Here is a 26,069-nt window from a genome sequence, read left to right as displayed (position 1 = left end):
AGAGTCATTGTATTAGCCATATCTTCACACAAAACCCTGATTGATCCGGTGACGGGGCCACCTTGCAGTGATCAATGACTAAACACTCCAAACGATCAGCCTGCCCCTCCTCCTTCAACCTGCGCTCATCTTTAGTAACCTCCTGACCTCGCTCCAATCATCAAAAGGCCACACTGGTGTACTGCAGTCAGTACATCGGTGCTCCCAGTTCCGGAGCCCATTCATTTATCTGAAATCGATGAAGGTTTGTCTGCACCGTGTAGCTGTTCGGCTCGCTTAGGCCTAATGAAATGGTGTGTGGATAACGTGTGAGATTTAACGGCCCACAGAGAGTCATTACAGAGCTGAAATATTGACCCCAGTATCAGAGCACCATCAGCACTTCATCAGCCAAAAGGTTTGAGTATTTACCCTGTTGAAGTGCCCATGAGCAAGACTCATCATCATCTGTTTACTTATCCCACTGGGGATCAATAAAGTCATTGAAGTGACTTGATTCAGAATGGCTTTAACTCATGGATCACTGCTGGAGATGACCACGGAGACTAGCAAAGGCGGGTTTTCCATCACAGATTTCCGCAAATATTTAAGTGATACTTTTGAAATGTTAAAAATGAAACACAATTGTGAGACGACTGCGTTTCCACTGAGTGATGTTCTGAGACTTCTCCTCTGGTGAGAACATCCCCAGAAGCAGGTTGATGGATGTCCAAAACATTAGCAGCTTGATTTCTATTGCAGCCACTGCACTAGATGTCAAAAAAAAAAACTTTGAAAAAGTGCTTAAAATTTATAGCAGATTTGTATCATAAGTATGTATTGATAATTAGACATATAATTTAAATATTTTATATAGAAATATAGTTTTTCTTTTTCCCTAGATATTTTTTGCCTAATCTATGAATTTGTGGAACATTTCTTACTAAGTTGCCATGTTTGTGAAAGAAATCGAGCAATTTGCTCAGCGTTCAGAGGTTTAAATACTTGTAAGGGCATCTGAAAGCAGCACAAAAAAGTGCCAGATGCTCCAGGTTTCAAAGGGTTAAAGAAGCTGATCATACGTGTGGTTCTTTGATTTTACTGGAGTGTGTGTGTTGATGGGGGGATGGGGAAACATAGAGCGGTCCAGCTGCTGACAGAGAGGAATGTCGTGCACGCAGTCAAAGAGGCTCTCAGGAACACAGTGCGATCATCCTCCTGCTGCTGCTGCTTCTCTCTGCACAAACTGCTGATTGTACACAGCGTCATGCTTCCACCTGTCCAACACTACACTCTCATTATTTGCACCAGAAACTTTCAGATATACAACAAACAGAAACATACACCTAACATGTTTATCACAGTCTCCCAGCAGTAAATGAAACTGTGGCTTGTTTCCATGTAAACTACATGGAAAACAAGTCAGAAAATGAAGCTTCATGTGAATATGATAAGGAACATGCGTATCAGAGGTCGTTAACCTTCACAAACCTGGGCAATTTGATTAATTTCTTAAAAAAACGATGAGTGCCAATAAGCAGCTTAACAAAATATGGCTCGAACATGGAAAGAAATTAGTAAAAATACTTTTTAAAAAAAAAAAAAGTATAGAAATACCTGAAATAAGTAATAAATAAATAAATGAACAAGTGGATAATAAGTAAGAAAATAAATAGATACATAAATGAATAAATAAATAAAGTTAAAAAAAACAAAACAAAGAAGAAAGTGACCCAAAAAAAGTGCAAAATGTTTTTCTTGTAAAATATTTTTTTTAATATTTTATTATTTTTTATTATTAAATAGTTATTATTTTATAATTAGAATGATTATAAATATATTTTTCAGAACATCTTCCAACTGTTTTATTTTAACAATCCCCACACATAAACCCCCACGGGTTATTATCTTCATCTCCTGTTATAAATTTCTTGCATTTTGTGAGAAATTTCTTGCCTTTGTCTGCATGTTTTCAAAAGAAAAAAAAACAATTTGCTGAGGTTTAAAGGGTTAAATACCGTGACATCTGAACACAGCAGAAGAAAACTGATGTCGAACCAGGTTTTAAAGAGTTAATCTTGACATGACCAACTGGTAGTCATGGTGCTGACCTGTCCTTGTCTTCGTCTCTGTGTCTTTATCTTTCCAGGTGAGAACTTTGAGCAGAGCCCCCTGAAGAGGACATTCAAGTCCAAAGTTCTGGCACGTTACCCAGAGAACGTGGAGTGGAACCCCTTCGACCAGGATGCTGTCAACATGGGTGGGTGGATTGTTCCGTTATTTGGAGAGAAATGAGTGGATAAGTGAGGGTGAAGTGGGCTAACTTGAGCAGGGCAGGGCAGAGACGCCTCTTTGTTTGGAAACTACACATTTTTAGAGACTTTATTTTGAAGGCGCTAAGCTGTTAGTCCAGTGACCTTGACAAGAGGAACAAGCAGGAGCTCTTCATGTGGATACACAGACGTTGTGTGTGTGTCTTTCATGGTCACCACCTATTTTTCCACCTGCCCTGGCATCAGCGCTGCTGAATAATTCAGCCCCGCTTCTCACCTTACGTCGGCATGGAAACGGGCCATTATGCAGCAGCGCCATGTCTGAAACCCGACACTCAGATGATTGTGAGCTGTCAAGGGTGGCGGCTGACAGAAATCGTTTCTGTCTCTTTCTCAGTCTTGTGACCAACACGGTCCCTCTTTCCCCTCTCCCTCCTCCTTCATACCTCCATCACCTGCTCCTCCCATCATCCTCTCCTCCTCTCTGAAATGTTCTCATCCCAGCTGCTGCTGCGCTTCCTGCTGCTGCAAGGTGAGATGACGAGGTGGGGGTAGTGTAATCACACTTCCTGTGGTGGCAGGTTGTTGTTAAAATCCCCAACACACACATACACACTCAGGCACAGCTGTCAGCAATCAAAAATCGTTCCTAATTACTCTGCACCGAGTTTGAGAGAGAGACCGAATAAGGAAGAGAAATAAAAAATGAACCATATGTTTTTCACAGGCCTCCATGCTGCTTTTCTAACCTGTTTTTCTGGCCCTTACTTGACATCGATCGTGACACACCAGAACACACACACACACACACACACACACACACACACACACACACGTGTGTGCTGCAGAGCCGTGCACACAACCCCAGTCTAATGGCAATGTGAAAGGAGTCTAATTCCTGTTTTTAGCTTGTTTTCCCCTTTTTAAAAACCCTGCATACATGTGCTGATTTTGGTGGGAAAGGGGTGTTAGTCGCAAGAGGCATCACTTGGTTTTGTTTTTGTTGGCCTTAATTTGATTTAATTTTGAAACTGAGTAGCTTTGGGCTACTTCTTTACAGGTGCTATCATTTTATATACACTTTCTCTTACTTTTTAAAAAATATGATTTATTCATATTCCATTTTGAATGTGTGAATATTAACCCTTAGGGACTGTTTGGTGCATTTTACACACTTGAGAGTCATTCTGGGCTTTTGCCTTGAAATTAGTCATTTTTACTATTTTCCACCTGATGTTGTCATTTTTGGCATATGGAGAAAATACATGCAATTTCCACTAAGTGCACTGTCACAATCAATGTTGCTGCTAATAATTGATATATCCCAGGCTGCCATTATCAAAACAATCTACTTTGCATGTATTATATTGAAACTAATTCACTTTTTGTTTTTTTTTTTTTTTTGTTTTCATCTGAAAACGTGGCATTATGACAAAAAACAACAACTGGTATTTAAATGGTTCAAATTCTGATAATAAATGAATATTTGATATTTATGATTAGGACTGGTGTTGGTTAAAAAATAACCAAATTAAAATAAACTTAAATATTTTTATTTAAATATTTTTTAAAGCTTGATTTTTGAAAATGTGAATTTTGTGCGGAGAGCGATACGAGAGTGTGTGTAATATTAAAGCGGGACCTAAGGGTTAATTATTCAATGTTCATTTTTCTTTGAAAGAGTGTACTTCCAGGATTATGCTTTTCTATTATTATTATATCAGTGGCATAAAATGGTATGTCTGGAATAATATACCTCGATGCAAATGGCATATATATTGTTAGCTTGCTCTGCTCTGTGAACAGTATGAACCTTCTCTGCTCCTGTTGTCCTCACGCCTTTTTCACAAGAACAAAGTCAACAGGAAAATTAGGTCATTTCTTAGTCCTGAAGGTCAGCTGTATATTTGTTCCCACATCACTCTTGGTCACATTGTTGCTTCTCACTAATGCAGCTGAGCGATGCTGAAGGCACCCGGCTCATCTGTGATTCTTACTTGACACAAAGCTTGACAAATTTCATCGCCACGTTGTGAGAGATTTGGAGCATTTCGTTTCTCACCGCTGTGTTTGATTTCATTACCTTCCTCATCTCGGCCGAGCTAAGAGGTGAAACACATTACTGTTTTATCGACAACAAAAGCAAATACAAACTGTGGTTGTGGTGATGACTAATGTCAGACACAGACTGGGTGTGGGGGGACAGATCATCTGTCAGGACTGATCAGTGTGACACATGACTTATGCATAATCCGATCAGGTCACCAGGCATGACTGTGTGTTTGTTTCATTAGTTGTCTGTGAAGATAAAATGTTCAAAAGTAGGAAAACTGAATAAATTGTCCCTCAATGTAAACATGAGGGTAAAAACAAGCATGTGAATGTAAATGTATGAGTTTGTTCTTGTATGCAGACACTGGGGCTCATCCATATGCATGTTGTACGTGTGTTTACAGAGCAGTAGGTGCTCACTCATCTGAATGTGTGTTGGCACAGAGCAGCTTTTACCTCCTGTTCAGCTCTCAGCAGCCTCATAAACACCATAAGGCTAATAAGTCAGATTTATTGTAAACTGCTGCTGCTGAGTGTTTATATTAACAATTTACGTGGCGTTGGCTGTGAAAGCAATACACACACAAACACACACACACACACACACACACACACACACACACACACACACACAGTCATCACAAACTCACTCCCAGAATTAAAATCTATGTGCAAGGTGCTAAATAATTGATCTGTTTATCTAGTCAGAGTTGATCAGCTTGATGGTTGAGAGGAGCAGCTGCTGTAGGGGCAAGTGAATGCAAACTTTTAGACCCAGGAGAATGAACGGTGAAGTTTCACTTTCACTGTGTCTGATGTTCTACTGCTCCATCTGTGCCCAGTGTACTCTCTGCGCTTCAAGAGTGTGATGACATGAATAACCACACTATAAATATTCCAATAGTGCTCCTAAAGAACGGTCCATCTCTAAAAATATTAAATCAATACACGTATTTATGGTGGGCTGCCACAAATAAATGAATGTGAAGGGAACCTTGAACAGGCAACCTCGGAGCATGTCCACACACACTTGTTATGGCAGAATTACCTGGAAACAAGGGTAAAAAAATACATATATCTATCCTGTATCATCATTTGAACTTGTAAATAGTGGTTCATAGGAGTTAAAAATCACAGTATTCTTGAATCAGTTGGATTATCTTGGTATAGCACAATTGAAGAGGATTTCTGATTGTTTTTTTTGCATTTTCTTACATTGCTAGCTGCTGCTTTATAATTGTAAATGTTTCCAGATGGTTCTGGTAATTCATGGCTTTTTTTGGGTTGTGGAATGAATCAACCATACACACATCATGACCCCAACAAGACGGCCGTATGGTCACTTCTCCCGAACATGGCAGCACCACGCTGCAGTCGCCTCTGAATGGCATATAGCAGTGGTCCACAGCAGATACAGGAAAGCACCTCACATTTCCCTGAGCTGTAGACTAAGTTTTCACTGGTGCTACCAGCTTTCTTACTTGGGAAGTTTGGGCCAGTGCCAATGTTTTTCGCTGTTTATTTTGATATTGATGGCATTTATTCTATCTTTTGTGTCTCACCAAAACGTCATGTAACAAAATGACATTTGAACACATCATGAGAATGTTATAATTTACCTTTGCCTAATACTCATTTAAGTCATTGCAACTTGAGTGAGCTGTAAGTTTCAGCCACCGCCTGCTACCTTTTAACGATAACTAGCTCTCCTCCAGCCAATGTCAACACAGATTAGTTGTTCACATTGTAGCATTATTAGGGAAACAACATTGAGCGTCCACAGCATGCTGATAGTGAGTTTACCATGTCCTTTCATCCTGACTGCATCCCAAAGATTTTATTTCCTGACTGGATGCCATTATTTCCAAGCTCTGTCTGTAGGCCTGTGCACAACTGATGTGATACTTTTGTCGGGTAATCCCAAGGGGCAGTGTGTCGAACAGCAGCTGATATTACTGAAGTTATAATAAACATCCCAATCCTTTACACTTAAGTTGCAAAAACACCTGGTGTTTTAAGTAGAATTGAAAGTTGTGTGTGTTGCAGCATTGACTGACCCCCGCTCCTGCCTCTCTCTGCAGCTGTGTATGCCCAAAGGCCTGTCGTTCAGGACGCAGGCAGACCAGCGGGATCCACAGTTCCACTCCTTCATCATTACCAAGGAGGACGGCTCTCGGACCTACGGCTTCGTCCACACCTTCTTCGAGGAGGTGACCAGCCCACAGATCTGCTCTGCCATGCAGACCCTCTACCAGATGCACAATGCAGAGAGCGCCACTGCCAACACCCCTCCCTCCTCTTCCTCCTCCTCTTCCTCCAGCATGGACTCCTTGGCAAGCAGTTTAGACGATGCTGACTCCCCCACGTCTTCATCCTCCTCATCTTCATCTCGCAGAGCCGTTGGCTACGACTCATCGCGGGACACCCTCTACGTGTCCAAGGCCCTGTGTCTGATCACGCCCATGCCCTTCATGCACGCCTGTCGCCGCTTCCTGTCACAGCTACACAGGGCTGTTACTGCAGCCACTGCGCCCCCGCTGCCGCTGGAGAGCTACGTTCACAACATCCTGTACGAGGTGCCGCTCCCTGCTCCGGGACGATCGCTCAAATTCCACGGAGTGTACGAGCCTATTGTGTGTCAGAGGCCTGGGCTGGGGGAGCTGCAGCTAGCCGACTTCCCCCTGGCGGAGGCCTTCAGTCTGCTGGGAGTGGAGAACCTGGTCCAGGTGTTCACCTGCACCCTGCTGGAGATGCAGATCCTGCTGTACTCACAGGGTAAGGAAAAATTAAGTCAAGATCATACCCAGTCAGACTTTTTCTTAGAATTGTCAAACTTTTTTGTACACACACTTTGTCAATTCAAGTCAGTTTTATTTATAAAGCCCATTATAAAAACAGCATATGGCATCCCTCTGCCCTTTGACCCTCACATTGTCTAAGGAAAAACTGTAGTGGGGGGGGGTGGGGGGGCAGGTCAGGAAGAGCGATTGAGGAGGGATCCCTCTTCCAGGAAGGACAGAAGGCAATAGATGTTGTAAATAACAATTTAACGAAGATAATGACAAAAAGGAAAGAGAAAGAGAGAGAGGAAGAGAGGGGGAGAGATGCAACAGCAATAATGGTAACAAAAGCATGTCATGTAAAAATAGTGATAGGTGTAAAATTACTAAATGCAATCTATGATAGCATGTGATGCTACATGCAAATATTGTAGGTGTTGTTAATTGTCTCATGCGTATATTGATAGTGGAGGCATGACTCATAATAATGGTAGTAGAAGGTCATATCAAGCAGGATCATGGCATCTGTGCAACCAAGACCCACGACACATGCGCAGCTTCAGACGGGACCACAGCAATAGCAAAACCAAGACCCCGATCAAGGCGAACCGGAGGTAAAACATCAGTGCAGCCACAGCACATGCACAGTCAAAAACAGGATCATAGCATTAGCACAGCCATCACCACGATCAGGCTCAGCCAAGATTGCGGCCAGGATCCAGGAAAACTAGGAAACAAGGGAGCACAAATGCTCCGGAGAGGCAACCGAGTTAGTGTAATGCAGTAAATAAACATGAGCATTCGCAGATGGAGTCCAGTCAAGTCAATTTTATTTATAGAGCCCATTATCGCAAAACATGGTTTGCCCCTAGAGGGCTTTACAGTGTACGACATCCCTCTGCCCTTAGACCCTCACATCACCCAAGGAAAAACTCCTGAAAAAAGAACCCCTGTAACGGGAAAAAAAAGGAAGAAACCTCAGGAAGAGTAGTAGAGGATGATGAGGGATCCCTCTTCCAGGCAACCTGAGCCAGCCCTAATTATAAGCTTTATCAAAGAGGAAGGTCTTAAGTCTACCTGACCGAAGCTGGAAGATGGTTTCATAGGAGAGGAGCGCAGAAGCTGAAGGCTCTGGTTCCTGTCTTACTTTTGGAAACTTTGGGAACCACAAGTAATCCTGCATTTTCAGAGCGCAGTGATCTTGAGGGTAAGTAAGGAACTATGAGTTGCGACAGATAGGATGGAGCCTGATCATTTAGAGCTTTGTAAGTAAGGAGGAGGATTTTAAATTCAATCCTGGATTTCACAGGGAGCCAGTGCAAAGAAGCTAAAACAGGAGAAATATGGTCCATTTTCTTGGTCCCCTTTAGAACCCGAGCAGCAGCGTTCTGCACCGGTTGAAGAGACCTAAGAGATTTGTTGGGGCAACCGAATAATAGGGAATTACAGTAATCCAGCCTAGAGGTGACAAATGCATGTACTAATTTTTCAGCATCTCCTGACAGGCAGAAATCCCTCTTAACTCCAAGACAGGATATGTCTAATTTTTGCAATTTTACGCAAGTGATAGAAAGCAGTCCCTGAAGTTGTTTTATATGGGAGGCAAAAGATAAATCTGGATCAAATAAAACTCAGAGGTTCCTTACAGATGTGCTAGAGGCCAAGGTAATGCCATCTAGAGAAATTACATCGCTACACCTTAGATGGAGGGAGCAAGAGAAGGAAAAAGGAGCTCAGTGTATCTTAGAAAGTCCCTTGGCAGATTAAACCTATGTCAGGCTAACTAGGGGCTGGTCCAGGCAACCTGAGCCAGCCCTAATTATAAGCTTTATCAGAGAGACAGGTCTTAAGTCTACCCTTAAAAGTGTAGATGATGTCTACCTCCCTGACCGAAACTGGAAGATGGTTCAATAAAAGAGGAGCGTGGTAACTGAAGGCTCTGGCTTCCATCCTACATTTGGAGACTTTGGGAACCACAAGTAACCCTGCATTTTCAGAGCATAGTGATCTAGATAAGGAACTATGAGCTGTGACAGACAGAACAGAGCCTGACCATTCAGAGCTTTGTAGATGAGGAGAATTTTCAATTCAATCCTGGATTTTACATGGAGCCAGTGCAAAAAAGCTAGAACAGGAGAAATATTTACAAATTCAAGTTATGCACTATTCAGTGTTTCCCCCAGAATTACAATCTATGTGCAGAGGGCTGGATAATTGATCTCTTCATCTAGTCAGAGCCGATCAGGTTGATGGCTAAGAGTAGCAGCTGCTGTAGTGACAAGTGAATGCAAAGATTCAGACCCAGCAGAATGAACGGTTAGGTTTCACTTTCACTGTCTGTTCTGCTGCTCCATCTGTGCCCAGAGTCAATAAATGGCGACAGTTTTTATAATTATGGTGGGCCACCACAAACAAATAAATGTGAGGGGAAACTCTGCACTTAAATGGGCAACCTCAGGGAATGTTCCCACACACCAGATATGGCAGAATTACCTGGAAACATGTATAAAATAATATGTATATATGTATTAAGTGTGTAACAATATACGGTCTATACCAGACTTAGGGGCCATTTACATGTCAACGGTGCTTTGGGGGCCTGAAAACACACATTTTTGAAACTGGGATCCAGAGTGTAATCTTTTGAGAATGCCACCCATTCTGTTGCTGTGTAAACTGGCAATGCTCCTGTGAGATCCTGTGAGAATGGTGACGTCACCACCGCACTTTACACATGCTATGGTGTTCTTCTGTGGTGCGCTGTTACAAAGTTACACTGCCATATTCGGGCATGGCATGCACACTACAGCATTTTTGTTGTGTTTGTGGATCCGTGTAAATAGGGATCGTTTTCACAGTGTTATCATATGAACACAGATGTTTTTCAAGCAGTGTAATCTTGAGGTCATGCTAACTAATGACATAATCATTATGCAGTTTTGATGATGTCATAATGCATCATCAGTACTACCTGGGCATGGTGGGATGAGGGTGAGGGGGATCAGATTCTGTAAACTGACCAATTATTGTCTATATAACCTGGCTTTGAAGTGAGGCATCAAGAGGTGTTACTGTTGTGTTCTTGAAGAAGCAGAAAGTGATTAACTGTATTTGTGCAGCCACATTGCACAAAAGTTGAAAGTACCTAACAAATATGCATAGCAAAAGGTTTTAACCCTCTGAAACTTGAGCAAACCAGCTTGCTTTCTTTCAAAAACATGGGATGAGGGCAATCAATTAAAAGAAGAAACAACCCAAAAATTAGCAAGAAATTAGTATAAGAAAGTACAATTACCAGAAAATTTGTTTAAAAAAAACAGAAAGTAAACAAAATAAGGAAATGACTCTGAAAAAGTGCTTAAAATTATAATACTTAATTTTCAAAATGTTATTATGATAATTGTAAATGTAGTTTTCCTAGCTTTTGTCTTTTCTCCATAGACATTTTTCACTACTTATTTCTTGCAATTTGTGAAATGTTTCTTTTTTGCTCTTTGCCTTTTAAAGAAATTGCACCAATTTTTTTCAGGGTGCAAAGGTTAAAATACTTGTGAAAGGCGTCTGAAAGCAGTGATTTTGCTCCAGGTTTCAAAGGGTTAAATTTGCTCTTAAATAAAGATGATGTTGTATGGAGATCAGCAGGCAGACTGTTCCATACTTTGGACTGTTTGGACCAGAAGGCTGAGTCCAAAAAGGCTTTCTTATTCATGTCAATCAAAGCAGCTTGTTGGCAGAGCAAGAGAATCTACTCAGCTCAAACTTATGAAGAAGACAAGATATATGAGAAGATCTCATTTCTTCATGGGCTTATTTTTCAAACATTGAGGCAAGAAAAACTCTTTTGTAATATTTCAGTAAAACTTGGTCTCAAATAATCTTGGGCTACATATATGAGGCTATCTGAGATGCACGGTGATCAGATCTTCCTCCGTCTAGGTTTCCCTTCATCCATTATTCAAACCTGCAGTGAGTAGGTTTGTTGTAGGACCTCACAGAAAGAGCAGCAGCTTTTTGAACTCCTCTGTAGACCAAGCTCACCTTCTGCACATTCCTCTGTCCCACTCTTTCTCAGTTTCACTCCTCCAGTCTGCTGCGGCGCGCTCTGTAACACTTTCTCTGTTTGTTTATCTTCAGCGCTGGATGAGTCATGTACATAGAAGCCCAAAATAAAACCACATCTCTACAGTGTGCAGACTTAAGAGGTGCTGCTGTTTGCAAAGAGTAACTATTGTAAAAAAATCATCCATATCAATTTGTGGTGTCTTAGTTGTCTGCTGCTGCCTGCCCACAGTGACTGCAGCAGAGTTTGTTGTTTTTAAAGTAACTTAACTAACTGATGTAATTTAATGTAGACATTATTGCCAAAGAAGATTTAAGTTTCGCTTTTTTCCAACCGGGATTTGAACCAGGGACCCTCTTGCTGTGAGGCAACAGTGCTAACCACAAAGCCACTGTGCCGCCCCAGTTTTATAAGAACTGTCTCTTTCTCTCTCTCTTTCTCTTTCCTTTTTAAAACACTGCAACAATACAGTGAACCTACGTAACCGTTTGAGCCGACATCACGCAGATTTTTTGCAACCTGCTGTGGATCACACACAAATTCCGGTTAACAAATCCTGCATAAATGTTTATCACTTTTGTTAAGTTCGGCTCACGCCAAAAAGTGCACTTTTCTGTACTTTAAATTTATTTTAGTTTTAATTTTTATTTAATAAAGAATAATGTAATGGTAAAATAAGTTTTGGTGTCAGTTTTTTTAAAAATCAATATAGATAATGCACACTATATTGAACACATATCAGCGAGTATGCTAATGTATTATCTGTATATCTCTGACATCAACACACATAACTGAATTGATATTGAAGCAACTGGATCAATATTGAATCGAATCGAAACTGAATCGAATCGTGACCCAAAGAATCTAAATTGAATTGAATTGTGAGGTTCTTGACAATACCCAGCCCTAACGGGCAGCCTCTTTGGCAACCAGGTCGTAAAATTACAACTTTATTCTCGTAATATTACAACCTTTTTCTGATAACATTACGACTTTTTTCCTGTAAAATTACGACTTTTTTCCTGTAAAATTACGACTTTATTCTTGTAATATTGCAATTTTATTCTTGTATTATTACTACTTTTTTCTTATCATATTCCAAATTTTTTTTTGTAATATTCTGACTTTATTCTCGAAGTCTAACTTTTTTTCCTTTAAAATGGCCCTATTCCTCCGTTGTAGGATAATAAACACAAATGAGTATGAATTTAAAATAGTTTTAAACAAATTTGTAGGCTTTTCTGAGGACACCTACATGTCTTTCGTGCTGGGGATCACTATTTAAACAGAAACACAAGACACCATTGTATGTGTTCTGTTTGTGATGCTGGCCAAATGTGTTAACTTTCAGGTCATTTAGTTGTCCTAGTTAAAACAAATGACAATTTTTCACAATGATGCCACAGTTAGCTGATTGAGTTAATTCATTATGTGGGACAATCGCAGTCCCTAGACTGTCTCTTCAGGCACAGATTCATCAACCAACACTGAAGAACCAGTGGTGATGAAGGCCGACTGTTGCATTTTCTCACATTGTCTGTGTCTTACCCAAAATTTGTGCTAGAGCACATTGTAAGCACTATAGCCAGCTACCAACTAGCACGTATGTTCTGTGCTTTATTGCGAGGACATAACTCTCCATACCAGCAGGTGGCGGTATCATGTGTTCATTATTTAAAAAGGGAAACCTGAAGACCGACCAGCTTTTTCTCAAAGTTGATGTGTTGGAGCAGCTGAGACCTGCACAGGCTCTCTCCTCACTCCTAGACAATGCTGTCAAAATTAACATTACATAGAAAGTAAAGAAAGAAGAAGAAAGTGTACACCTCTACTGGTGCTGACGACTGTTGTAGACCAAATTGCCCTTGAGGACATTAAAGACTAAACTAAACAAAGAACCGCTTGCATTCTAAGACGTGTACTGCAGAGAGATGTCACTGCTGTTATGGCAGCTTGTTTACTTCTGGTACTTCCCCTGACCCCATTCTACATACTCCTACTCATCCACCCTAATCGAGCACTGGGGTTGATTCTTCGGTCCTTCCACCACATTGTGAGACAGTCTGTCTCTGCACCAGAAGCTTGTAATGACACCAAATGGGCTGAGGATTAGACTTGTTAATCTGATTGGCTGACTGTATGGCTCTGCACTGTACTGCAGCTCAGAGCGAGTGATTTGGCCACGGAGTGAGATTAGAGGGCAGCTTCAGGACTCATGGGATGTACAGTACAAGTGCGACACTGCTGTTGATAACTGATTTGGAACTGTGAAAAGTCAGCGTTTTACTAAAAATCATTTGGAATATGTTCATTTGAAGAAGTACCTGCCTTAAGCAATGAAAGATAATTTTATAAATAGGCTAAACGCTTTGTGAGTTCTTTGTACCCTCGACAACAGTTGGAGGTACTATAGTGATAAAATTAAGAGAACTGTTTGAAAAAATGTGTGAAAAATCCAGCAGCCTGGGAAAAAGAACAAAAGAAGCAGCTGCAAGATAAGAAAGATAGCATAACAATTTAAGAATGCAAAACAAAGGTATAATGATCAGGTGCACGATAAGATACAAGGTCATAATAACTTTTTGGCATAAGGACTTGACCAGCTGCATCTTCGTTGTGTGAGAAGAGGTGAAAAGTTGAACAATCACACACAAGGAGAGGTGAAAAGTTGACCAACACACATGCACTCTTTTCAATAGCTGAATATGGTTTTCACATAAGTAAATTAAATCTTAATCCTGTGTTTATCTGCTGTGTGGTCTATTATGCCATAGTTTGAAACAAGGTAAACATTTAACCAGTATGTATACCCAGTTTATAACCTGTGTGTGATATTATAATAAAACTGAGTTGCATCATTTTTAAAAATACAGAATTAAAGGTCTTTGAAATAATGGTGTCACAGGAGAGACAGGTCAGGGGTGTGGAAAAGTACCCAGAACCCCAGTGAAAGCTGACACTGTTTAAATCAGAGCCAGAAGATGAGAGCATAAGAAGGAGGAGACTGCTGGGTCCCCAGAAAAGGGTAGTGAGACCCCAGAATCTCCATAAGAGTATATACTGTAAGTAAAGATTTGGGAAATGTTATTTTAGTCTAATCCTGGGATTGGCTTAAGTTTGTTGTTTGCTCATCTCCAGTGTTCCTTGGCAGAAGCTACCACATCAACCGCCATTATTGAAGAAAGCTTGCAAGAATAGTTAAATTAGATCTAAGTTCGAGTTCATTTTAGAACAGTTTTCAGAAGTGTTTTGCCACAACATGGATGAGAGCAGCAGCTTCTGTAGATTGCAGACTTTTAGACCTAGCAAGTTATGGCAGGAACTGTGGCATATGCAGATGAAAAGTTTATATTAGTTGTATTTAATTACTATGAAAGCCACTCTGTTATTTAAATGCTAAGTCAAAATGGCATCAAACTTTTGTTTTTTATGTAGTTCGCTCAAATGTGTCTCCCTTTGTATCATACTTTGTCCCCTTTCTAAATTTGTAAGAGTTAAGTTTCACTTTCACTGTGCCTGATGTTCTGCTGCTCCGTCTGTGCCCAGAGTGTGCTTCGACAATGTAGTGCTATACATAAGAAAATGATATAACTATTCCAACAGTGTTCCTAGGAATAGGTCCAGCTTTAAAAATCGAAGATCTATTTTGTGGCAGATGTTTTAATCGTGGCAGGCTGCCACAAATAAATGTGTGTGGGAAACCTTGGTGTTATAGGGTTAAGACGTGACTCGTACTTTACTTTCTTTGTGTGAGTAAGCTAGTAAGATTGATACTGCTCTTAGTGTCTGTGTATAGTATATATAGGTGGAGTTAAGAGGGACTTCTACCTGTCAAGCAGCTAACTTCCAGTTTAGCCATCTGCTAATGTACGTCTGTTTTAGTCATTGTGGATTTTGTAACTTGGTCAACGTCATCTTTTTGGGTCAGCATTATCTGAGGGACTGATACAGACAGGGTTTGGCCATTTTGTCAAAACTTTGGCATTGTTCCTGTCTGCCTGGGTGCTTAGCATCAAATGTAAATAGCTAGAAAAAAGGCCCCGACATTTGGACAGAGGAATGACAAGCTCAGCAGTGATAGCACCAAAATGTCAACATTTAAAAAACAGGTCAGGCATTTCAACTTTTAACTTTTATGTCATGAATTAAGACTGCATGTCTACTACATTTGGGGCGATTTGAGGCAGTCGTATTAAAAATGTTAACAGAAACAGTCTCAGTGGACTTACACGCCTGCTCCTCTCTCATCCTGTCATCCTTTGATAAAAAATGGGTCTCAGTGTTTTATTCATCAATGTCAGTGTAAAAGACACTTGCTCCTGGAGGGAAACGATTCAAACCAGCCCTCACTCAGCTGAAAAACATCCCTGTTTTTTTCATCAGTTTTCATCAGGAATCACCGCTGGCATCCAGCACGGGCTCTGAATGCGAGACACGTCTCTCTAAATGAGCCCTTATCGCTTTGTAATGAGGGGGAAAACCCTGCACGGAGCGTCATTTGGCTGCAGGCAGGTGATGGAAGAGTTCAGTTCAGGAGAGACACTGAGGACGTTCCCTGGATGTTAATGAGACGCTGCTCGGCCATATGTTCCCACACTCATCCCAATCAATCAATGAGTAATTACACCATGACAGATAGAAGCATCGTCAGCCCCGCCCACCTGTCCTCCTTGCACAATTATTGGCTGTGACAGGCGAGTGCCTCCTCCAATCACAGGGCTCAGTGGGGGATGGAGGTAAAGTGTGCAGGAATGTCTGCTATGATGATCAGTGGAGGTAATTTACTGTCCTGGCAGGCAGATGTGAATGTAAATGCTGACAGTAACTTTGACATTCTGACAGGCAAATTTCGCCACTTCAACTATTTTAAGTCGCAGAACTAAGGCGTCATTTTGTCAGCCTGTCCTGTCAGCAGAAATGTTCATTTTGGGCCGACACTAATATTTCATTTTAAAGCCGATATCTGCAGATACCGATGATTTGCTGATATTAATGTGCATGCCTACATAAAAGGTCCTTAGCAAACGCATAGTTGGGCATGCTAGGCCTCAGTGCTCATGTGGCCTTGTGCTAAAAAAGCTGAGAGTATTGAACTCTGATACATGCAGGTTTCCCACAAATTCATTTATTTGTGGTTGCCTGCCATTGTTAAAATATCTGCGGCCACAAATAGATTTTCTATTTTTGGCGGTGGACCATCATTAGGAGCACTATTGAAGTGTATATATACCCTTGGGTTATTCATTTTTCTACAACTGGTGGAGCATCAGAACGTCTCACACAGTTGTCTCGCACAGTTGTCTCGCACAGTGAAAGTGAAACTTAAGTGATCATTCTGCTGGGTCTAAAAGTTTGATTTGATTCGCAGTGATCCATTGATCTGACCTGATCAGCTGTGAATGGATCGACAGATTAACTGTCCACCAAGCGAGTCACAAACTGCAGCTGAGGAAAAAGAAGAACTCATGGGGAGCTCTGCCTGCGCTGCGTGCACGACACAGCAAAACCCTCACACTCACATATTTATGTAAAAGTAAAAAGTAAAAAATAAAAGTTTGCTGCAGTCATCAGAAACTGTAAATGGGGTGACCATCATAATTAATAATAACTAAGATCAAGTTTTCGTTTGCATGTGCCGCTGTTCCTACATCTACCAGCGTCAAAACAGAAGTAAATCCTTTTGCTTGTACTAATTGGCTGCTTTGACCAAATGTTACATTAAGGAGTGGTCTGAAAAGCAAGGAATGAGTGCATGCCAGGTGCCGCGTACCATAGGAAAGTAGCATTATGTTCTAGTGACATGTCATTGTGCAGATGGAGCCTCAAGCCCCCTGCACACTGTGAGATTTTTGCAGTCTTTGGTACAAGCCACACTGTGCAACATGGATCTGAATAAACTTGTGTACGACATCAAGTTTGTTGTGTGCATACTGTATGCTGCTGTAGTGGTAGAGAAAAATGTAAACAAACAAATCAAGTCTTTACTGTAGTGGCGTTTATGTGTGTCGGGAAAAAATCTAGAGAAGAGGAGGGAGAGACCGGCTTTAAGTGATTTTGGGCTGTCTCAGACCAAAGATAACCATCGTGGCAGAAATGTGGCGATATCTTTGGTTATGGCTCTACAACAGTGGTCCTACGCTGCACATTGAGAGATCTTCAAGGATGGCTGTTGTCATGGTCATGCAATCAAAGACAGCCTGGGATAAATATCTGACAGTGTTGGATATTTGGGATGAGAATCTCTCTGTGTGACAGCTGTTACAACCCACGTCCACTAACCAGCCAACAGAAATGCAGCATGAAATGACGCAGTGACCAGTGCGACACTGCTAAATGCTGATAGATGCTAATACTTACTTTGACCTCTCGTTGCAATACTGGAGTGCCAAGTTGCCTTTTTTCTCCACACATTCTCCTTCTCCTTTTCTCTTTTTTTTTCCTGACACACGTAAACACTGCTACAGCAAAGGCTCAATTTATTTAACATTTTTCTCTACCACGGCAGCGGCGTAGATGAATAACACACTAACAACAACCCTCTGTTCATGCGTGTTGACGTCGATGGACGTATGTCGTAGCCTGCAATTCATAAGGTGATGTCATTGCACAATCTGCACACATCAAACTTGATTTCGTACCTAAGTTTATTCAGATCCATGTCGCACAATGTGGCTTGCACTAAACTTACAAGACTGCAAAAATCTCAGGAGGCTTGAGCCAGCCCCAAATCACACAGTGTATACCGGGGTGAGAGCAACACATCTTGCTGTCACATGCTCATTTTGCATATGACCTCAGTTTCAGTGCCAGGGCTCTGTCTGATTGAATCGATTCTTTGCTTTTTATTGTGTTTAGTTTTCCACTATTTGGCTGTTGTGTTTGTGTGTTTCTCAGGTCAGTTGACTAGTAGCTGACCATGTCTTCACACAGTATTAGTGATTCTTGGCTTGATTTGTCATGGGATGAGACACTTCTCCTCTTTTATTTAGATTTTTTTGTAATCTTCCCTCCATAAAGTCATCTTCTTTTATGATATCAGAGCATTATCATTATCAGGGTGCAGCTGAACTAAAGCCTCTGCTTGTGAAGAACACCTCATGTCAGCTGTTCACCACAGACAGCTTCCCCTGTGAGACGCAGCTGTCTGTTTATCAGTCCCTGCTGCACAGCAGCACTTTCACAATGACTCGACATGTCCTGTCCTGTTTTTCAGCATCCTTTGGCCCGGTCTCTGTCGGGGATTTCTGCAGTGCTACAGGCTGCCGTATCAGATTTGTTCCTTTTTAAATGATTACTTGCTCATCTGTCACAGGAGCTTGTATTTGTCATATTGCAAAGGGAGTTGCTTTCAGCAGATGCTGTTAAAGGTGAATGTGCTCTGTAGAGAGGAGCACCCGAAGCTGTTTCTAACTGGAACAAAAAGGATGAATTAGTCCGACTCTGCTCAGCAAAAGGAGAAGATAAGATCATCTTGTTGTTGTTCCCTAGGAGGCCTCGCTGTGTGATGTTTTTTCACTGTGAGGGAAAGAAAGAGGGTGAAAATTCTGAGGTTGGAACAGACAAGTGTTAATGAAGCCGGCTGAGACACCGGGGCTGAACTCATCATTGTGTGTGTGTGTGTGTGTGTGTGTGTGTGTGTGTGTGTGAGAGAGAAAGAGAGAGAGAGAGAAAGGAAGCGAGCGGGAGAGAGTTTGATGTGACGTGAAAAAACAGACAGGAGTGTTTCAGTCTTGCGCTTTGTTTCCCACAGAGGGGGGTGGGAGGGAGAAACTCTCAGCCTGCTCAGACTTGAGACAAAGCCTATACACATTCAAACATACAGCGCACACACACACACACACGCACAGCGGTGGGATGACTCTGACTGACATGTCTTCTCTCTGTGTTGTTGCATAAATGTAGTATTTTGAGGTCTAAATAACATGAAAAGTTAGCTAATGGGAGTGTAAGTAGGTTTGCAGGCATGCGATCATAAACCAAAGCATTGAACACACTCAGCGGGTTTCCATTAACCTTCAAATTTCGCAAATTGAAACTGTGAATACAAAACACGCCTAACGGAATCACATCAAATTCGAAAAAATTCACATTTATCGCAAAAAGGTTTTTACACTCGCATGAGGTGGTATTTCAGGTGATTCCTAAAAGACATATTTTGCAAAACTGCAATGGAAACAGTTTTTTCACTTTTGTAGGTCACATAATGTACAACACTGGGTGGCAATAATGCGACTTCATGGATGCCAACCGCTGTTAAACTCAAATAAGAAGAAAAAGAAGTACAATAAAGTCACATGACGTTCTACAAAACTTGGCTCAATATGTGTGGACGGATGAAGAGACCAAGATCTTCTTAACTCTTAAATGAGACAAAGAAATTACAGCGTTATTAGATTGGCTTTAATGAGTGGCTGCAATAGAAAAAAACCTGCTAATGTTTTGCACAGTTGCGCAACATCGCAAGACAAGTTGCAGAACATCACTCAATGGAAATGCAGTCATTTTGCAATTGTGTTTTAGCGAAATTTAAAAATTATTGCTTATGTTTTGCACAAATCTGTAATGGAAACCCACCTATTTTGTTCCAATCTTTTTACCTTATACTAATTTCATGCAAGTCATGCCAAGTTGTTCACTGCCGTTCTTTATGTTTTCAAAAAAAACAAAAACCACTTTGCTGCAGTTTCAAAAGGACAAATAGCTTGTGAAAGACGTCTAAACACAGCACAAGAAAAGTGACGTCAATACAGGTTACAAAGGGTTAATGGTGAGATCACATCCACCAACCAAACATAAAAGAGTCATTACGACACGGAGCACAAGAAGTGAAAGTTGCGTAAATATGAATTCTGTGAGAAAGTAAATTGGAATTCAGTCAAAGCTAAGAGATGGTTCAGTTTTCTCTTTCTTTCTCTCTCACACACACACTTTTAATTTTCCTGTCACAGCATGCCCATGTGCCTGTCTTCATCCCGACGCCTTGCACAAGCACTGGTAACCAGTTACACACACACGTACATAGACACACACACACGTTTGTGTCACACGCTACTCACTGTCACTTCTTCAAACACATGAAGAAAAAGAAGAAAAAAGCAAGTGAGCTGACATTGATTTATTGGGTTGTGTCAGTGTGAGTGTGTGTCTGTGTGTGTCGTGAGTGTCTGTTTAATGTTTGTGTGTGTGTGTGTGGTCTGCATTTCTGAACTTATTTTGTTAGTGTAAAGCCATCTTCCTGAAGTGTTCTGCTCACTTTATCAACATCTGGATCTTTGCAGTTGCTGTTCATACAAATTCAGATGGCGGTAATTTTATGTTTGTGTTCAACCCTTTGAAACCTGTAGCACAATTGCCTGATTTCATTCAAAACATGGGAAGAAGATTATGTGCAGTGAGGTCAGTAATGAGCCAAAAATTAGGAAGAAAATAGTAGAAAGTACAAGAAAATAACCTGATTTTTTGGGGGGTTTTTGTGGGTAAATGAAATGGAATGTTAAACAATAAACAAGAAGATGACCTGGAAAATGTGCTTGAAATTTTATAATAATTCTGTGAAATAATTTTAAATATATAATTAGTATAACTATTAATTCATTTTTTCCCTAACCTTTTTTTCTTCCCCAAGACCCTTTTCTCTAAAAATTCAAAAGAAATTAGTTAAAAATTCAAGAAAATAACCTGAATTTTTTTTAAATGAAACAGAAAAAAAAGAGAAAAGAATAGCCTGGGAAAAATGCTTTAAATTGATCATAATTCTGACATAATAAATATGGAAATTTTTAACTATGAATTCTTGTTTTATTTCTCTAACCTTTTTCTATTTTTTCCATAGACATTTTTCTTTAGCCTTTTCCTAAATCTACCAATCTTTTGCAATCTACAGAGCATTTCTTACCATGTCTCACATTGCTTTTTTCCCATTTTTGAAGGAAATGGCACCAATGTGCTCAAAGTTCAAAGGTGTAAATACTTGTTGAGGCGTCTGAAAGCAGCACATGTGAAGTAACGTTGCTCAAGGTTTGTAGAGAACAAGCCGAGCAGCTGCATCTCGTCCGGGTGAATATAAATCACTGTGCTCTGTGGTGAAGACGCTGAGGAGCTTAATGCCTTTTCAATGAAAGTGTACAGATTCCATATGAGCGCGCACAGACAGGAGGACTGAAGCCAACACACAATGAAAGGAAATGAAAATGGGGGGGGGGGGTAGAGGGGAGAGCAGCTGATTGGATGCATTGCTATAACTCTATCATGTTTTATTCTTCTTTTTTTTTCACTTTCCTCGAGGTCGCGCTGGCTTTTCACTCCGGCCGTCACAATAACATGTGATGAAACTGCTGCTGAACTCAATACTGCAGCCTCTGGCCTTAATCTGTTTTAGAGAACAGGGGCAATACTCGCTCTCCCTCTCTCTCACACACACACACACACACATACACGTGAAAACATGATTGAAAAGAATCCATCAGAATGTAATTCCTCGTCTTTAAAGCTAACTCACTCTCAGATTCAATTGAAATCTCTTGATTAAAGCCTCTCTTGAACATCAATACTCTCAATATAAATGTGTATTTCTTTGACCTCCAGCCCCTCTGCTCAGTTCAGCAGTCTGTATAGAGCAATCAAATCACCCTACATCGTTGAAGAGTTCATTAAAAACACATCAGCGACTTACTTTCTTATGCAATTCAATACCACCTTTATGAAATAAAATATGAAATGAAATTATTAACTATGAAATTATTATTATATTTTCTGTTCAATTCAAAAAGCTTTATTAGCCAAATGAAGTCTTTTGAGGGTTATTGTGAAAATATAGAGCTGCCAATAAAACACTGAGTAGGCAATAAAGATAGTCTCTAGAGAAACTCTTGCAAAGCTTTTTCACTCTCCAGAGAAACTTGCATTTTCTCGCAAAACGTTTGCATTCTCTAACAAAATGTTTGTGTTCTCTACCAGACCTTTTGCATTTTCATAAAAGTTTTGTGTTCTCACAAAGCTAATGTGTTTTCTTTAAAAACTTTTGTGTCCTCAAAATTTTTCTGCTCTCCCACAAAACTTTTATATTCTCTCACAAAATGTTTTCTCTCAAAACATTTGCTTTCTCCTGAGAAACTTTGCATTTTCTTGCAAATTTTTTTTGCATTCTCTCAGAATACTTTTGCATGCTGTAACAAAATGTATGCGTTCGCTCTCAAAAATGTTTGCATCCTTTCTCAAAACGTTTGCATTTTTCCTCAAACTTTTGTGTTCTCTCAAAATGTTTGTTAAATACAGAATGTGAAGTGAAATTCTATTATTTTTATGTTCCCTTATGTTGTGATTCTTGCTCCTTCTGTCAGACTACCAACGGTTGATGACGGTGGCCGAGGGCATCACCACCCTGCTGTTTCCCTTCCAGTGGCAGCACGTGTACGTCCCCATCCTGCCGGCCTCCCTCCTCCACTTCCTGGACGCTCCTGTTCCCTACCTGATGGGCCTGCAGTCCAAAGAGGGCACAGACCGCTCCAAACTGGAGCTTCCTCAAGAGGTACATAGTCAGTCTCTGAGGACTGTTAGGACTCTGGACTCAGGACTCTGGACACAGGGTTTAATGCAACAATACTCAGCTTGCTTTGCTTGGAGGCCACTTTTGCGACAGGGGCCAGGGGCCAGATGCTGCAGCCCCATAATTCTGGGACTTAAGGACGTTTGTAGGATTTTTAGGACATTTCTAGGATTTTAGGATGTTTCCAGGAATTTAGGACATTTCGATGACTTAAGGACATTTCTAGGATTTTAGGACAGTAGGGAGTTGGCTAGGACTTCTGTTGAGGGTTCAGAGGCACTTTTTTTATTAACAGGCTCCAATTGGATGGTGTTTTATGCACTCTGGCACCTCATGTATACTAAATGTACAAAAGTCCAGTGTGAGTCATTCTATTTATATTGTGAATTTGAAAATAATTGGGGGTCCACCAGGCACCCTTTTGGGGGCCAGATTTTGCCAACAGGCAGTAAGTTGACTATAGATGGTTTAATCCCTGTCACTGGTCTTACATGAAGGCTCCAGGAAGGTTTGGTGAGTGCAGTTGAAGGCTCCCACAAGTATAGTGAAACAAGTAGTGAAAGTGTGTGCATGTACAAGCTGCAGCAGCGTGTAGTCAGTGCTCATTACTGCTGACAATACACTGTCCAAGGTCAACACTGAACACACACACACACACACACACACACACACACACACACACACACACAGAGGCAGACTACCAGGCTCCTGTTCAGACAGACAGGAAATTACAAGAAACACCTCTATGTTATAAACAGCCTCCACACACACAATAGAACAGGGATTTACCTGCTGTTTGTCTACAAATTCACCTCAAGGCGAAGTGAGCCTGAGGTGGATTTCAGTCTTTTATTCTTCTTGCCTTTTTATTTCAGCCCAACACTTGTGAGACAGCGAGGCTGTGAATGTGCTCTGGATATAAACCAGTATTTAACCCAATGCAGGGTTCCAGTTAATGTGTGTGTGTTCATGTGTAAGAGCGAGATAAGGCCCCAACAAAGCGGAACATCCAGGCTCGCCGGCTTCCGGCTTTGCCCACATCCCCCGACTCCCAGCGCTCGTTAATCCGGCACATTCCGTATGGATGCTAATTATCGCAGGCTGCCGGCGCAGGACGCTGCAGCGGAGCACCCACGAGCCCGTCTGCCCCCCCCCCTCCACCTCCTCCTCCCGCACGGGCTCCCCCGCCTGCTTAGACGGGTGAATCTCCCTGTTTGTAAATGATCCTTTGAAGTGGCAGTGACCTAGAAATGGGCTGATGATGAAAGAATGGCTGAAAGCAAAGCAGAGGGGACGAGATGAGAGAGAGGAAACTGGAACTGGAGGTAATTGGGGAATGAATGCCAGACGAGGTTTGCCTTTCTGAACCCTTAACTTCAATCCGGCTCTGCTTGTTACCTGATGTCAAATGATAAAGATGTTTGCACAACAGACAGATAACATGGCACAGTTATCATCCCTTTTCTACATTTTCCTCCTGCATATACAAGTATTCCTAATGGGCTTTAGATCCAAACTAGTGCAGCCTTTCTGGAGACAAAAGGATTTGTGATATGCAGAGTTTGTTCGAGTTCTTTAAGTCTGTTTTTTATCGTCTCGCGAAACAGTGAACAAAAGTGAAAGTATGTGAGCCGAACCAAACCCCAAACCCAGATTTGAAAACTTTGATGAACATAGTAGTCTTATGAAAAAGGAAGCTTTAGTGGTAATAAATACTTACTGTGTGCTTGTTCCTGACTTGTGGTGTCTTCAGGGGTGACCCGGAAGCAGTGGTTCTCAAACTTTTGTCTTTACGTCTGTCCCATTCTCATATGAGATATCTCAATAATAACTTCGTGCAAGCGTCCGCTTGGTCACTCAGTGATGGTCTGAGAGGATTTTGGTGGTCATAAATCAAAGGTCAAGGTCAACGTGACCTTATCTGTGTCATTTTTGTGAACACGATATCTCAAAAATGCCTTTAGGCCATTTCTTCAAATTTGGCTCAAACATCCACATGGACTCAATGATGATCTGATAGGATTTTGGTGGTCGTAGTTTAAAGGTCAAGGTCACTAAGACCTCATCTTTTTTTCGTTCTTGTATATGTAATAACTAAAGAATGCCTTGAGGCTACTTCTTCAAATTTGGAAAAAGCATTTACTTGGACTCAACAATGGTCTGATAGAATTTTGGTGGTCATAATTTAAAGGTCAAGGGTACTATGACCTCAAAAAACAGATTTTTTGGCCTCTGACCATTTCTGTCTTGGCCAATGATAAATTAATTAGGCTTCAGTAGGCAGTTGCTCTCTTTAGCTCTGCAACTCATGTGACAATAAGCGACTAATAGATGCAGAAATACTGAAACTCTCATGCAGTCATACCTGTGTGTTTAAGGAGTATTTTACAATGGCTTTGAACACAGCTCAGCCAATCCGAATGAAGGACTGGAATAATTTGCTTTATAGTATATTTCAAAGTCCTAGTTCATTACCTAAATCTTAATTTTGTAGTTTTGAGAATATTTAAGGAATAGTATCAATCAGTTAATTGCTGAGATCACATTGCTAAAAATAGATCTAACTTGTGAAGAAACATGAGCAGTAAGACCTCCAGGTTAGTCAAACTACCAACATTAAGAGAAAAAAAACAGTGAACATTATGATTTTCACCCAAAGTATCCACACATTTATCATAATTTTCCGGATAAATTTTTCATTTTCAGTATATAGTGTTTCAGATCTTCCAGCTGTGTCACATGCTTCGTATTTGCATTATTTGATTTGAAAATAGATCTTATCTTATTGCACAGCTGGTTTGTTTTACAGCTTCATTGTTGTGACGGTGTAAGTAATGAATTGCAATGTGCTAGGCAGCACATATGTGGATGCTGGAGATTCAGCCAGCACATGAGCACACCGCACTCTGAGGTCTGACCTGCACATTTCAATCTGGATGTTTTCTGTCACTCCTATTTAAAATTAGAATTTGTCTTTGTGTTTCCTGGCATGTGCATGTGAGTGTGTCCCTATATCAGTGCTTCTGAGGGGTTTAGGGTATTATCAGGTCTTACTTTAATCCCATGTGAGAGTGTGATGATAACTCCATTATGTCAGATTTAGGTTGATCTCTGACAATGTGCTATTATCAATCACACACTGACCTACATTCCTCATACTCAGCATCTCCGTTGCCCCACCGTACCTCCTTAAATAAGTCCATCCTCAGCATGTCTCCAGATGAGACCTGTCCCAGCTCACCCTGTACCTGTTTCATCTAATACAAAGTTTGACGTAGACATTTGATTTAGTTTTGATAGCTCTGCGGCGATGATAGCCGTAGCCAGTGGCATTATGTTTTTAGGTTGTTTATCCATCCGTCCGTCGATCTGTCTATCCG

The 26,069-nt window shown here is 41.0% G+C and overlaps 1 protein-coding gene across 6 annotated transcripts in view; it reads left to right on the top strand.

The window, feature by feature from the left end:
* Positions 1–26,069, top strand: part of LOC121961297 (DENN domain-containing protein 5B-like) — a 101,691-nt gene that overhangs the window by 43,540 nt on the left and 32,082 nt on the right. For all 6 annotated transcript variants that reach the window (XM_042511230.1, XM_042511227.1, XM_042511229.1 and 3 more), the window contains 3 exons: positions 2,129–2,238; positions 6,386–7,079; positions 22,484–22,671. In XM_042511230.1, the coding sequence (XP_042367164.1) occupies positions 2,129–2,238; positions 6,386–7,079; positions 22,484–22,671 (992 nt within the window). The remainder of the gene's footprint in view (positions 1–2,128; positions 2,239–6,385; positions 7,080–22,483; positions 22,672–26,069) is intronic.

The sequence above is a fragment of the Plectropomus leopardus genome, chromosome 22 (genome assembly GCF_008729295.1).
Source record: "Plectropomus leopardus isolate mb chromosome 22, YSFRI_Pleo_2.0, whole genome shotgun sequence".
In the NCBI taxonomy this organism is placed as follows: Eukaryota; Metazoa; Chordata; class Actinopteri; order Perciformes; family Serranidae; genus Plectropomus; species Plectropomus leopardus.
Note: the sequence above shows the minus strand (reverse complement) of the source record. Positions and strands in the feature narration are given on the sequence as shown.